Raw genomic sequence first — 16651 nt, forward strand, 5'->3', positions numbered from 1 at the left:
ACACTGTAGGACAGCTACACTGTAGGACAGCTACACTGTACTACAGCTACACTGTAGGGCAGCTACGCTGTAGTACAGCTACACTGTAGAACAGCTACACTGTACTACAGCTACACTATACTACAGCTACACTGTAGGACAGCTACACTGTAGGACAGCTACGCTGTAGGACCGCTACACTATACTGCAGCTACACTGTAGGACGGCTACACTGTAGGACAGCTACACTGTAGGACAGCTACACTGTACTACAGCTACACTGTACTACAGCTACACTGTAGGACAGATACACTGTAGGACAGCTACACTGTAGGACAGCTACACTATACTACAGCTACATTATACTACAGCTACACTGTAGGACAGCTACACTGTAGGACCGCTACACTATACTGCAGCTACACTGTAGGACGGCTACACTGTAGGACAGCTACACTGTAGGACAGCTACACTGTACTACAGCTACGCTGTAGTACAGCTACACTGTAGGACAGCTACACTGTAAGGCAGCTACACTGTACGACAGCTACACTATAGGACAGCTACACTGTAGGACAGCTACACTGTAGGACAGCTACACTGAAGGACAGCTACTGTAGGACAGCTACACTGTAGGACAGCTACACTGTAGGACAGCTACACTGTAGGACAGCTACTCTGTACTACAGCTACACTGTAGGACAGCTACACTGTAGGACAGCTACACTGTAGGACAGCTACTCTGTACTACAGCTACACTGTAGGACAGCTACACTGTAGGACAGCTACACTGTAGGACAGCTACACTGTAGGACAGCTACTCTGTACTACAGCTACACTGTAGGACAGCTACACTGTAGGACAGCTACTCTGTACTACAGCTACACTGTAGGACAGCTACACTGTAGGACAGCTGCACTGTAGGACAGCTACACTGTAGTACAGCTACACTGTAGTACAGCTACACTGTAGGACAGCTACACTGTAGTACAGCTACACTGTAGTACAGCTACACTGTAGTACAGCTACACTGTAGGACAGCTACACTGTAGGATAGCTACACTGTAGTACAGCTACACTGTAGGACAGCTACACTGTAGGATAGCTACACTGTAGGACAGCTACACTGTAGGATAGCTACACTGTAGGACAGCTACACTGTAGTATAGCTACACTGTAGTACAGCTACACTGTAGTACAGCTACACTGTAGGACAGCTACACTGTAGGACAGCTACACTGTAGGATAGCTACACTGTAGGACAGCTACTCTGTACTACAGCTACACTGTAGGACAGCTACACTGTAGGACAGCTACACTGTAGGACAACTACACTGTAGGACAGCTACTCTGTACTACAGCTACACTGTAGGACAGCTACACTGTAGGACAGGTACACTGTAGGACAGCTACACTGTAGGACAGGTACACTGTAGGACAGCTACTCTGTACTACAGCTACACTGTAGGACAGCTACACTGTAGGACAGCTACACTGTAGGACAGCTACACTGTAGGACAGCTACACTGTAGGACAGCTACACTGTAGGACAGCTACTGTAGGACAGCTACACTGTAGGACAGCTACACTGTAGGACAGCTACATTGTAGGACAGCTACACTGTAGGACAGCTACTCTGTACTACAGCTACACTGTAGGACAGCTACACTGTAGGACAGCTACTGTAGGACAGCTACACTGTAGGACAGCTACTGTAGGACAGCTACACTGTTGGACAGCTACACTGTAGGAAAGCTACACTGTAGGACAGCTACTCTGTACTACAGCTACACTGTAGGACAGCTACACTGTAGGACAGCTACTGTAGGACAGCTACACTGTAGGACAGCTACACTGTAGGACAGCTACACTGTAGGACAGCTACTGTAGGACAGCTACACTGTAGGACAGCTACACTGTAGGACAGCTACATTGTAGGACAGCTACACTGTAGGACAGCTACTCTGTACTACAGCTACACTGTAGGACAGCTACACTGTAGGACAGCTACTGTAGGACAGCTACACTGTAGGACAGCTACTGTAGGACAGCTACACTGTTGGACAGCTACACTGTAGGAAAGCTACACTGTAGGACAGCTACACTGTAGGACAGCTACTCTGTACTACAGCTACTCTGTACTGCAGCTACACTGTAGGACAGCTACACTGTAGGACAGCTACACTGTAGGACAGCTACACAGTAGGACAGCTACACTGTAGGACAGCTACACTGTAGGACAGCTACACTGTAGGACAGGTACACTGTAGGACAGCTACTCTGTACTACAGCTACACTGTAGTACAGCTACACTGTAGTACAGCTACACTGTAGGACAACTACACTGTAGTACAGCTACACTGTAGTACAGCTACACTGTAGGACAACTACACTGTAGTACAGCTACACTGTAGTACAGCTACACTGTAGTACAGCTACACTGTAGTACAGCTACACTGTAGGACAGCTACACTGTAGTACAGCTACACTGTAGTACAGCTACACTGTAGTACAGCTACACTATAGGGCAGCTACACTGTAGTACAGCTACACTGTAGGACAACTACACTGTAGTACAGCTACACTGTAGTACAGCTACACTGTAGGACAACTACACTGTAGTACAGCTACACTGTAGTACAGCTACACTGTAGTACAGCTATACTGTAGGACAACTACACTGTAGTACAGCTACACTGTAGTACAGCTACACTGTAGTACAGCTACACTGTAGTACAGCTACACTGTAGGACAGCTACACTGTAGTACAGCTACACTGTAGTACAGCTACACTGTAGGACAGCTACACTGTAGTACAGCTACACTGTAGTACAGCTACACTGTAGTACAGCTACACTGTAGGACAGCTACACTGTAGTACAGCTACACTGTAGTACAGCTACACTGTAGTACAGCTACACGGTGTTAACAATAACAAACTGTGTTTGACTGTTACACTCCGTAACACAGGAACTGTCACATGTATGAAGGAGAGTGGTGGTGGCCGCGACTCTTCACTGGTCGCTACCAGGTCCTCTCTCTCCCTGCTCCAGGAGCTTTATTTATTTATTATTTATTTATTTATTCATTTATTTAAGTCTTTGTAAATAGTACATTGAGATTATGTATTTCCAATAATGGGTTGTAATGCATAGAGAGTCTCTATTATGCCTAGACATTATGGGTCAACTTAACATTATTGACTTACAGACTACTTAACACTAGGAATTATATCATAGTTGTACAGTAGATTATTAATTATAGGTGAATCTAATTTATGTAAGACAGATGATATATTCATATATTCAAAAATGCTTTTTGTGGAAACAATGATTGAAATCCTGTCAACAATGGATAAAAGGTTCAAAGTGATTGTTAAAATTATGATGTAGGAATAACATACTTGAGTAAGTGTGTACTGAGTATTTAGTGTTTAGTCTAGGGTGATTAAGTGGCTTTTGAGGAGAGTCTTAAATTGATTTTCAGACTGGGTTACTTTAGTATCTTCTGGTAATAAATTCCATATTTTGGGGCCCTTTATGTGCATAGAGTTTTTACACAGTGTGATATGGACACGAGTTACATGAAAAAGAGATCTATGTCTTGTGTTGTGGTCATGTGTCCTGTTTAGGTTGGTGAGGAGAAGTTTGAGTGGAGGGTTTATATTTGCGTGTATTGTTCTGTGTATGTAGTAGGCACATGAATAAGTATGGATGTTCTTAATGGTGAGCAGATTCAGACTTTTAAAAATTGGTGGAGTATGCTGGCGGGAGTGGGAATTTGTTATCATTCTTACTGCTGCCTTTTGCTGGGTTATTAGAGGTCTTAGGTGATTTAATGTTGTTGATCCCCATGCACAAATTCCATAGGTGAGATAAGGGTATATGAGTGAATGGTACAGTGCCAGGAGAGCTGATTGTGGAACGTAGTACCTTATATTTGATAGTATGCCTACAGTCTTAGAGATTTTCGTGGTGATTTGTTGTATGTGTGTCCGGAACTTAAGGTTATTGTCAAGGTGGATACCTAGGAATTTTCCCTCTGTGAGTCTTGTGACTGATGATCCGTTTAGGGTTATGTTAAGTGGATCATTTGCAGCTTTGTTTCCAAACTGAATGAAATAGGTTTTATCAGCATTCAGGGTAAGTTTATTGGTCATCATCCAGGCAGATATTTTCTGCTAATAATGGTTCATGCTTCCACTACGTCACTTTCTAAGCTATTCCACTTCTGACAACTCTGTGACTGAAGAAATACTTCCTAACATCCCTCTGACTCATCTGAGTCTTCAACTTCGAATTGTGACCCCTTGTTTCTGTGTCCCATATCAGGAATATCTTGTGTTTGTCCAGCTTGTCAATTCCTCGCAGTACTTTATATGTCGGTCATGTCTCCCCTAACCCTCCTGTCTTCCAGTGTCGTCAGGTCGACTTCCCTTAACCTTACTTCGTAGGACATTCCCCTTAGCTCCGGGACTAGTCTTGTTGCAAACCTTTGCTCTTTTTCTAATTTCTCGATGTCCCTGACCAGGTGTGGGTTCCAAACTGGTGCTGCATACTCCAATATGGGCCTGACGTACACCGTGTACAGAGTCTTGAATAATTCCTTACTGAGGTATCGGAACGCTATTCTCAAGTATGCTAGGTGGCCATATGCTGCAGCAGCTATCTGGTTGATGTGCGCCTCAGGAGATGTGCTCTGTATTATACTCACCGCAAGATTCTTTTCCAAGAGTGATTTTGCAGTCTTTGGCTACCTAGCCTATACTCTGTCTGCGGTCTTCTTTGCCCTTCTCCGATTTTCATGGCTCTGCATTTGGCGGGGTTAAATTCGAGGAGCTAGTTGCTGGACCAGGTTTGTAGCCTGTCCAGATCTCTTTGTAGTCCTGTCTGATCCTCATCCGATTTAATTCTCCTCATTAACTTCACATCATCTACAAACAGTAACACTTCAGAGTCTATTCCTTCCTCCATGTCATTCACATATACCAGAAACAGCACTGGTCCTATGACTGACCCCTGTGGAACCCCGCTCGTCACAGGTGCCCACTCTGACACCTCGTCACTTACCATGACTCGTTGTTACCTCCCTGTCAGGTATTCTGTGATCCATTCCATTGCCTTCCCTGTTATGTGTTGGGAGAAAGTGAGGATCCTTTCCCGTGGCACTGAGTGCCACCAACCACATAGTGCCACCAACCACTTAGTGCTACCTGTTAGCAGCTAAAAAGGTCAGCTTCCCGCTCTTCAAGAACTGCCAGGAAATGGGTCTCTATTATTTCCTTCACACTTGACGGCCATAATACTCCACCCTCACCCTCCACCCTCACCCTCCACCCATTCCTTCCACCCTCACCCTCCACCCTCACCCTCGACCCATTCCTTCCACCCTCACCCTCCACCCTCACCCTCCACCCACACCCTCCACCCTCACCCTCCACCCTCAGTATTTCCTCTGGTTTTATTGCCTCATTAAGTACGATAATAAATGATTACTTATCTTCTCCTGCATCATGTTGTGATGCAGCTGCTGTGCCACTGTCTGATGTGATGCAGCTGCTGTATCACAGTCTGTTGTGATGCAGCTGCTGTACCACTGTCTGCTGTGATGCAGCTGCTGTATCACAGTCTGTTGTGATGCAGCTGCTGTGCCACTGTCTGCTGTGATGCAGCTGCTGTATCACAGTCTGTTGTGATGCAGCTGCTGTACCACTGTCTGCTCTGATGCAGCTGCTGTATCACAGTCTGTTGTGATGCAGCTGCTGTGCCACAGTCTGTTGTGATGCAGCTGCTGTATCACAGTCTGTTGTGATGCAGCTGCTGTGCCACAGTCTGTTGTGATGCAGCTGCTGTATCACAGTCTGTTGTGATGCAGCTGCTGTGCCACAGTCTGTTGTGATGCAGCTGCTGTATCACAGTCTGTTGTGATGCAGCTGCTGTATCACAGTCTGTTGTGATGCAGCTGCTGTATCACAGTCTGTTGTGATGCAGCTGCTGTATCACAGTCTGTTGTGATGCAGCTGCTGTGCCACAGTCTGTTGTGATGCAGCTGCTGTTCCACAGTCTGTTGTGATGCAGCTGCTGTATCACAGTCTGTTGTGATGCAGCTGCTGTTCCACAGTCTGCTGTGATGCAGCTGCTGTACCACAGTCTGTTGTGATGCAGCTGCTGTACCACAATCTGTTGTGATGCAGCTGCTGCATTCTGTATCACAGTATGTTGTGACGCAGCTGCAGTACCACAATCTGTTGAGATGCGGCTTCTGTTCCACAGTCTGCTGTGATGCAGCTGCTGTACGATAGTTTGCTGTGATTCAGCTGTTGTACCACAGTGTGCTGTGAGGCGGCTCCTGTACTACAGGCTGCTGTGATGCAGCTGCTGATCCATAGTCTGCTGTGGTACAGCAGACTATGGGTCAGAGGTGCTGTAAAGTGAAGCTTTTGATCTCTTGTTGCTGCTGTTACCCTTTATTTGTTTTGGTTGTTGACCTGGTACTGATCTGGTGTTGACCTGGTGTGTTGACCTGGTGATGATCTGGTGTATTGACCAGGTGAGGATCTGGTGTGTTGAACTGGTGTGTTAACCTGGTGTGTTGTCCTGATGTTGACCTAGTATGTTGACCTGATGTGTTGACCTGGTGATGATCTGGTGTGTTAACCTGGTGTGTTGACCTGATATGTTGACCTGGAGGTTTTATGAAAAGTTTCAAGTGGCGAAAAGTTTCCTTCAATAAACGTCTTGATTATGTATTATTCTCACAGTATTTTTCGTGAGGTTGATGTCTTAGCTGAGTGATAGATATAGTTGAGCTGATGTTTGTTTTTCTAGTGTGACCCCCAGTGTATGTTTGTTGGCAGGATCATCCAGTGGTCCGGGGAGTACAGTGCTGACGGTACCATGATGTACTACACACGAGATGGTGAAGCTGAGGAACTCTTCCTGCCAGGACCTGTCAAGCGACCACTTACACTCATGGTAAGTGTGAAGTATGTGGTCCAGGACCACTTACACTCATGGTAAGTGTGAAGTATGTGGTCCAGGACCACTTACACTCATGGTAAGTGTGAAGTATGTGGTCCAGGACCACTTACACTCATGGTAAGTGTGAAGTATGTGGTCCAGGACCACTTGCACTTATGATAAGTCTTAATTAAGGTGTTCCAGGACCACTTACACTTATGATAAGTCTTAATTAAGGTGTTCCAGGACCACTTACACTTATGATAAGTCTTAATTAAGGTGTTCCAGGACCACTTACACTCATGGTGAGTGTTAATTATGGTGGTCCAGGACCACTTACACTCATGGTAAGTATGAACTATTGTGGTCCAGGACCAGTCACACAGTGCCTGCAGCCCCTCACTTTCATGGTGCTTGCAGGGTCCCACGCCATGGTGCTTGCAGGGTCCAACACCATAGTGCTTGCAGGGTATCTCACCATGATGGCTACCATGATGCAGACATGTAGTGTTGTTGACCTGTCTTCTGACCTCATAATCTCTTCCCATGAACTGTCTTCTGAATCTATTGAGTGTGGTTCAGAACTGACCGAAACGTCGTCTAGAGTTATCTTGTGATCTGAAGTATGTTGTTTTGTGACCTGGTGACCTGTGATCCTGGTGTTTCAGCTGTTGTTCCAGACGGAAAATCCAGGACTGGCGTGGGAGTACACACTCCCCCAGCACGACGTCACCTACACCCCCACCTTCACCTGGCTACACTCTGATTGGTCTGTGTGCACCGTCACCTGCGGAGAAGGCACCCAGGTGAGTCTGTGTGTGTATGTATGTGTGTGTGTGTGTGTGTGTGTGTGTGTGTGTGTGTGTGTGTGTGTGTGTGTGCGTGTGTGTGTGTTCATGACATCATGTTGGTGATGTCACAAACACAAAGAACATCCATCTCGTGCAGACTAGAGATTAAACTTATAATTCCTCTGAAATCATTTTTAATATCAGTGGGTGACGCAAGGTTTACATTCCTCCTAGTCTTAAGTCAGTGGGTGACGCAAGTTTTACGTTCCTCCTAGTCTTAAGTCAGTGGGTGACGCAAGTTTTACGTTCCTCCTAGTCTTAAGTCAGTGGGTGACGCAAGTTTTACGTTCCTCCTAGTCTTAAGTCAGTGGGTGACGTAAGTTTTACGTTCCTCCTAGTCTTAAGTCAGTGGGTGACGTAAGTTTTACGTTCCTCCTAGTCTTAAGTCAGTGGGTGACGCAAGTTTTACGTTCCTCCTAGTCTTAAGTCAGTGGGTGACGCAAGTTTTACGTTCCTCCTAGTCTTAAGTCAGTGGGTGACGTAAGTTTTACGTTCCTCCTAGTCTTAAGTCAGTGGGTGACGTAAGTTTTACGTTCCTCCTAGTCTTAAGTCAGTGGGTGACGCAAGTTTTACGTTCCTCCTAGTCTTAAGTCAGTGGGTGACGCAAGTTTTACGTTCCTCCTAGTCTTAAGTCAGTGGGTGACGTAAGTTTTACGTTCCTCCTAGTCTTAAGTCAGCGGGTGACGTAAGTTTTACGTTCCTCCTAGTCTTAAGTCAGTGGGTGACGTAAGTTTTACGTTCCTCCTAGTCTTAAGTCAGCGGGTGACGTAAGTTTTACGTTCCTCCTAGTCTTAAGTCAGTGGGTGACGTAAGTTTTACGTTCCTCCTAGTCTTAAGTCAGTGGGTGACGTAAGTTTTACGTTCCTCCTAGTCTTAAGTCAGCGGGTGACGTAAGTTTTACGTTCCTCCTGGTCTTTAATATTAATAATAATAATGCAGTACAAAAGTACCATTTGGGATGAAGAAAAGAATAACTTTTTTTATGTATTGTGAGGTGAGGTACTGCAGTGTCTGTGTGTGTGTACTCACATGTGGCTGCAGGGGTCGACTCACAGCTCCTGACCCCTCCTCTTCGTGTGTGTACATGTCATGTGTGTGTGTGTTAAGAGCAGGTGTAGACCTGAGATGAAATGCAAGTGATCATTTTGTGTAGTAATTTTAACACGGACGTAAATAATAGAAGAGTAACTATCACTGGTCAGTTGCAGAAACAAACCTTCACGGGAACAATATATTTCGACTTTATATTGAGACCTTCGGCAAAGCATCGAAGATGGGATCATCTAAAGTCGAAATATATAACATTAATCTGTTTTATTGTCCCCTTGTGAGCTTATTTGTTACATAGTTTGATAGATCTAAAAACATCAGCAGTGTTAACTGGGTGTTGTGTGTGGCGGTGGTGCAGGTATCCAAGGTACAGTGTATGGAAAAAGAGGCTGGTCTGGTGGAGGAACAGTACTGTCGTGGCCAGCAAAAGCCCAGCGACCGCTCCAGGGCGTGTAACAAACACGCCTGCCCCGCCTGGTGGTGGTCTGGCCCCTGGCAGCCCTGCGCTATCACTTGTGGCAGTGGCGGCGTCAGGAGAAGGACTGTCATCTGCGTTCGCTCCTTCGGTCCCACTCAGCAGATGGCGCTGCTGGACTCTGCCTGTGACGACAGTGACAAGCCCCACGAGACGGAGGTGTGCCCCACGCTGCCACCCTGCCCACAGCTCCTGGAATGGAGTGTGGGGGCCTGGAGCCAGGTCAGTCACTTATTTTAGTGCTAGGATGCTCGTCTTACCTACATCCCTCTTCATAATGTACTCAGCAACACCTAATTTTAGTGCATTTTACACATAAAATTAATAAAGCATTCTTTGCAGATGCTAAGATGTTATTCTTACTAGCTTTATCGACATAGTTTAGGTTGTCACATTATTATTATTATTATTATTATTATTATTATTATTATTATTATTATTATTATTATTATTATTATTGTTGTTATTATTATTATTATTATATACAAACACCAAAGGGTTGTCAGACTGTTGTCAACCAATCATTTGTTTCAGCATCCTCTATTTTCACTATAAACTCTTAACGTCAGTAGCCATTTTGAACCTTCACTATTGTAACAATTTGCGCTATGGTATGAGTTTTGCCTCTTGCATCACTCAGCTGGCAGCTTAATGCAGACCTTTTTTTTTTACCAGTAAATGAAAATGACTTCAGCAGCTGACTGTCTTTTGTGTCGCTGCAGTCGTGCACTTTGGACCCTTGCGACTTCGAGGAGCGCGAAGTGCTGTGTGTGGCTCCAGGAGAGAACTGCGATCCCCTCTCACGTCCGCCAGACAGACGTCAGTGTGGTAATCTCACCTGTGGAGTGTGGCAGGTGGGCAGCTGGTCCAAGGTAAGTGTTACGGTGAACGTAAAACTCACGTGGAATAAACTTCCAATAGTATGAGATTTTGAGTATAATTTCTTGTGCCTCTTCAGTGATTTTACAGGAACTGAAAGCTATATAAAGTTGCTTCACCAACCAAGGCGGTTTATTAAGTGTTGTTCTGTATGTGGCAGTGTTCCTCTCCGTGTGGTGAAGGAGTGCAGTTCCGACCCGTGTCTTGTGAAGGTGGGCTCGCATGCAGAGAGATAGATGAGCCCAAGAGTGTCCAGGAGTGTATCGGCAACTGTCTGGATGACGAGACACACTTGGAGATTAACGACGATCTCATGGACGAACTTCTGTCCTTGAGCATCTCTGCTGTTACCACTCCAAAGGGGATATTAGCTACAACTCCTGGGGTTACATCCACTACGACTCCGGCGAGCATATCCTCTACGACTCCAGTTAATATATCCTCTGCGACTCCAACTGGAACATTCTCTACGAGTCTTGTAGATATATCCACTACAACACCAGGGAGTATATCCTCTACGACTCTATCTCATACAATCTCTACGACTCCAACTGATATACCCTCTACGATTTCTGTAGATATATCCACTATGGCACCAGAGAGTATATCCTCTACGACTCCAGCGGGTATGTTCTCCACTATTCGGGAAGTTATACCATCTTCGAATCCAGGGAGTATTTCAACTATGACTCCATTAGGTACATCCTCTACAACTATATCTTCTCCGACTTTGGGGAGTGCATCCTCTACGACTAAGGTTGGGGTATTCTCTACTAGTGCTTCCACCAACATTCTGCCCACCACTTCTACCCCACCACACACATCCACTAGCCTCACTACGTCTACTGTCCTCAGTATCACCACAGCAGCTGTCCCCACCTTCCACACTGTGTCACTCACCTCCGAGTCCAGTAGCACTGAGCCAGCTTCATATGACCTACCTCTGCCGCCAATTATCACAACACTATCTACCTCGAATGAAGCCTCTACGAGTGAGGCTCTAGCAACAGCGCCGACAATAGAGTTTTCTAATTTTTATCCCACTGATGAGACAACAGTAGAAGTACTGCGATCATCCACCACTATTCCGTCAAAGAATTCAAGAAGCAAAACGCTGATAACACAGCCGGAAACCATGACAGATCCCCCATCAACCACAGCATCAGTCTTTACCAGTTTGCCTGTTGTAGACTCAAATACTCCAGAAACAACTACAGCATCAGTTTCTACTGGTTTGCCTGTTGCAGACTCAAATATCCCAGAAACATCAACCACAGCAGCAGTCTTTACAAGTCTGCCTGTTGAAAAATCAAATATTCCAGAGACATCAACCATAAAATTAGTCTCGACCAGTTTGCCTGTTGCTGGCTCAAATATTCTGGAGACATCAATCACAGCATCAGTTTCTACCAGCCTGCCGGTTGAAGACTCAAATATTCCAGAGACATCAACAACAACATCAGAAACATCCACAACATTTATATCTACCAGTCTTCCTGTTGCTGACTCAAATATTCCAGAGACATTAACAACAGTATCAATACCTACCGGTCTACCTGCTGCAGACTCAAGTATTCCAGAGACAACCACGGTTGCCCCAGTATCTGGACCAACTACAGCACTACTACCTGTAAAGTACTCTCCTGAGATCGGTACCTTGGCAAATGGCGAAGTAGCTGAGAAGAGATACAGTGTAGAGGATGACCACGAAGCTAGCAAAGTGGCTTTTGAAGATAATGACAGAGCAGATAATGATGTGGATGACACAACAGATGCTGCAGCACAGAAGCTAAACTCGACTTTAAGTGAAGATAACATCGAGAATATACAGAAAGATAAAGCAGCATCTTTCAAGGAAAACATGTCAGATGCTCATGATACACTTGGTGACACCGTCTCGGAAACTCTTCCAGAAACTGATCATGAAAACATTCATGTTCTGGAATCTTTCAGTGAAGTCGATGTTGAATCAAAGACACTAAAACCAGAGGATAAGATGGTTCTTAATAACAGGTCTTCAGCAGAAGAAAAGCTTCCTGACGGTGAGATACACCCGGAGAGCCAGATTCCTGATAATACACAGGTCTCCGCATCACCTACTTCTGCAGATGACGACCTCAAAACAGGTGAAGCCCCACTTGTCACAGAGGCACCTACACAGTGGGAGTTATCTTCTGAACTAGAAGAATCAACTGAAGAAGAGGAGGTGGAAGCAGAGGAGCAACGCCCCGATGGAATCATCGAGGACAAAATCAATGTTGATGACTTCGAGGTGATTGAGATACTTGAGCTACCGCCGAAGACTAATGGTAAGAAACACAGGAAGAAGGTTCTCCTCCACAGCGGCGCCAAAGCCGTGGACGTCCTGTATGAGCTGGCGGAAGAGCAAGCAGCAAAGAAAGCAGCCACCACCTTTCTGCCAAACAATAGCTTGGATAATATGGTACCCAAGTACCAGTGGAACATCAGCAACTGGTCAGAGGTGAGAATAAGTGAACAGCTACAACATTCCGGAGTTAGTTTATAAGCTGCGCACACTTGTGTACCCACACTGACGTAAACACGTGAGTGTAGTGTACAATGTATGTGTGTACCTTTTCAGCTGATTCTTTTATATATTTTTAAACAGGATTTCTGTAAATATTCAGATTAAAGTTTTTTTTTTTTTACACGAGATATATGATTATCTAGACTAATATTGGTACATAATATTTTTACGGCCTTTTTTTACGCTTAGAGTTTTTGCAAAGCATTAATTCAACAGATATTCAAATGTGGTATGTTAAATATTCATTGTAAAACAACAATGAAATCTGATTATCATCTGTAAGAGAGTATGATGTGTACTGTGTTCTTACTGAGGTGTTGTGTGTACAGTGTAGTGTGGAGGTGGTGAGTACAGTGTTGTAACTGTTGTGTTGTGTGTACAGTGTAGTGTTGAGTGTGGAGGTGGTAAGCAGCTCCGAAGTGTTACCTGCCAGGATCTCTCCTCCAACACTCCTGTTCATCCTCAGCTCTGCATCCTTCCGGCTCCCCAGAATGTTCAGTCATGCAACACGGTCAGTGAAGAGCTGCAATATTTAACTGCAGTGCAAGATTCGTAACAAAAAATAATGAGAGATATTAATATGAAATATTAATTCCTGACATTTCCAATGGTTCATAGATAACCCTTGAGGTACGTGGTTAGGCGTTTTATACACGCACCTCACAGTGTTATGTTCGTGTCCGTGTCAGGTGGAGTGCGGGGAGTGGAGGGTAGGGGAGTGGAGTGCGTGCTCGTCCTTGTGTGAGCTCGGGGAGCGGGTGCGATCCGTGGAGTGCGTGGAGGGTGAGAGATGTCTCTCACACACCCGACCAACAGAGGTGGAAGCTTGCAACCTGGGCCCCTGTGTGCAGTGGGTTGAGGGCCCCTGGAGCCTCTGTACCAAGTGAGTACTCAAACTTCCCTCTTTTCTCTCTTCATTCCTTTGCTTCCTTCATTCTTTTCTTTCTTCCTTCTTTCCTTCCATGATTTACTCCCTCCTTCCTTTTTCACGTTTCTTCCTTCCCACTACTTATCACTATCCCATGCCTATTGTTCCATAACCATTGTTCCATGCCTAGTTTTTTATATATATTGTTCCACAACCATTGTACATAGTTATTAGCTCAGGCTCTTTGTTCCATAACCCATGTGTAATGAACATTTTTGTTCCATAATACTTATTTCATACTCATTGTTCTGTTTTCAGTATTCTATGTCTCTTAGACACACACACACACACACACGCACATCGACATGTACCTAGGACAAAATGGTAACTAACTAACACACACACACACACACACCAGCTCTGGAACTAGGATGGGGACCCACATCCTCAGAGAAAAGAATAAACTTACTTAAGGGGAAACACGAGATTCTCCCCGGAGCTGTTTGCACATACATGAAATCTCGGCGGTGGGCAGCGTGCCCAGAATGCTGCAGGCATTTCCCTCTGGATCGCGACATTGAGTCTCTGAAAGAGGAAGCTGGCTGCTCTGTGATTCTTGGCTTGCGCGATGAGTTTTTCACCCAGGTCTTTGAGGAACTTTAGAGCACGCTTACCCCACGCTCCTAAGGTCTCTGACCCCACTGGGATAAAGTTATAGCAGCTGGGCAGGCCGTCATGTTTGCTGATCTTCTGAGTCTCCCTGTAACTGGAGGCTCCACCCCATTCAACTTCAGAGTATGGCAAGTACAGTGCTAGTCACGGCATTATGCCGCCCCTCCCCCACACACATACCAAAACACAAACACATACCATGAAAGATTATAATATATATATATTTGCACACTTACTGAGGTTTTAATATTTTGTGTTGCGTCTGTCTTTTATGCTTAATCACGTCACTCAGCCGTGTAGGAAAACTTACACACAAATTCGTGAGGGTTTGGGGAGGTATATTATTCCTTGCCTCATGTAGAGCAGCCTCCAGCCGCGGGATGGCACTGATATCCTTGCCCTGTAAATTTCGTTTCACTATTGACCAGAGGTTCTCAATAGGGTTTAGGTCTGGGGAATTGCCTGGCCAGTCATTAAATAACCTCACTTCACAGTCCTTAAGCCACTGAACTACAGATTTGGCAGTATGACACGGTGCACCGTCCTGCATAAAAACCATAGCCCCACACTTGTCAAGTGCCTCAGGTAAAATGTCACACAATAATTCCAGGTAATTATACTGGCTCATATACTGGTTTTTTGGAAGCACAATGAGTTCACCAACACTCTGAGCACTGAAACACCCCCAAACCATGAGTGAGTCTGGGCGTTTGGTGGTCCCACAGGTGTAGCATGGGTCTAGCGGGTCACTACCTCTGGGCCAGTACACATGTACCCCATGGTTACAGGTGATGGTGAAGGTTGCTTCATCACTCCAAAGTACTTCAGATACTGTTGAGGATTCTAGTGAAGATATTTCTTTGCATAATCCAGCCTACGTTTCTTCTGTGGCTGGGAGAGGATCGGTTTCTTAACATGGCCGTGACTACTGTAGCTCAATTCTGACACGTCTGTTAACAGTTCTTACAGACACCTCTGAGAGAAGACGTGGGTTCTTTTCTTTCATTTCTCTAGCAGTTATCTTAGGTGTACTCTCTAACTGCTTCTTTAACACAGTTAAAGGTGCCAGGCCGAGGTTTGGCAGACAGACACCGCCACCAGCCTTGAATCGCTGCACCCAGTCCCTCACTGAGTGCTCACACACCAACAATATTCTCCACTGTTTTTTCATCTGGTGCCCAGCTTTGTGAAGCCCTATGATCTATAGCTTCAGGTGTTAAAGACTTCTTTTCACCCATAATCAAACATGTATAGCCCCAAAACCAAAGGGAACACCCGACAAAAGATGAGGTGGATGAGAGACAAAAGTGCAACACTTCCTCTCACCATGGCAGCCACGTGAGCACTGAGGAGTCGCTGGAGTGTGGCAGTAGGCTGTGATATCATGGTAACGCCTGCTACCCGGCATAATGCACTGACGAAAAAAGACCCTCCTGTATGGTAGGCCTTTGATTTTCGTCAAGGTATTATGCCGGGGTGATCACCCGGCATAATGCCGTGACTAGCACTGTACGTATCCGCCTGTGTGGCAGCACAGGTGAGTCCCAGGCAATCTGCTAACCATCTTTCCAGGGTAGCATAGTAGCTCCATTTGGACGCTTTTGACTTCTGTCGGACCTCCTTACTTGGGGTTCCTGTTGAGCTGGGCAAAGGGCTGTGGTGAGACTTTATGAAGTCGTTGACCTCCTTATGACTAGCATACTTCCCTCCTGATGTATGACACACGAGACCATGATGTCTGAACTGATCAGCCGACGCCCTGCCGCAAATACATCTATGTTTGGTGAATATGTGGGCAGCTAGGCGAAGAGCAACGCCAATCCGAATGGTCTGTGGGTCGGGTTGGGTGCCCAGGGAGGAGTTGGGAACAAGTAAAAGGAAATCTCATGAGTGTGGTGCCTTCACCGCTGGGAGACGAGCTTTGTCCTTTCCTGAAGCATTGTTGAGCATTGTGTTGGCATTTTTTCAATGACTGGTTTATCCCAGTGGGACTGTTTGTGCTCTTTACGAGGAACTAGTCTGTTGGAGGAGTCAGCAAGGGTGTCCCACTGCATGGCTGCTTCAATGAAACCTGGTGTCTTAAGTTCCTTCCACACCTCTCAAGCGTTTGGGGACAATATTCTTGACTAGTCTACCGGAAGCCATGAGCGAGGACAGAAATGCAGGTAAAGCTACCTGCGTTGCCTTGCGTACCCTTATACCTCCCAGTCGCACTGGGAGAGTTGCTTGATCCCATTCCTGGTCTTCCAGTGACAAATTCAGTACCTTTTTAAAGATAGATCTCAGGAATGAGTCATATTCGCTAAGTGTTGGGTTGTCGAAAGAGGATGCTCACCTCAAGAAATGAGTGTTGGCAAGGTAAGACACCTT

General features: G+C 45.6%; 1 protein-coding gene across 1 annotated transcript in view; it reads left to right on the plus strand.

Moving 5' to 3' along the window:
- LOC128685248 (A disintegrin and metalloproteinase with thrombospondin motifs 6-like) overlaps positions 1-16651 on the plus strand; it is a 267981-nt gene that overhangs the window by 248533 nt on the left and 2797 nt on the right. The window contains exons 15-21 of the mRNA XM_070082935.1: positions 6836-6953; positions 7607-7744; positions 9198-9536; positions 10037-10186; positions 10354-12675; positions 13124-13252; positions 13431-13624. Coding sequence (XP_069939036.1) covers positions 6836-6953; positions 7607-7744; positions 9198-9536; positions 10037-10186; positions 10354-12675; positions 13124-13252; positions 13431-13624 — 3390 coding nt within the window. The remainder of the gene's footprint in view (positions 1-6835; positions 6954-7606; positions 7745-9197; positions 9537-10036; positions 10187-10353; positions 12676-13123; positions 13253-13430; positions 13625-16651) is intronic.

This window comes from Cherax quadricarinatus, chromosome 8 (assembly GCF_038502225.1).
Source record: "Cherax quadricarinatus isolate ZL_2023a chromosome 8, ASM3850222v1, whole genome shotgun sequence".
Taxonomy (NCBI): domain Eukaryota; kingdom Metazoa; phylum Arthropoda; class Malacostraca; order Decapoda; family Parastacidae; genus Cherax; species Cherax quadricarinatus.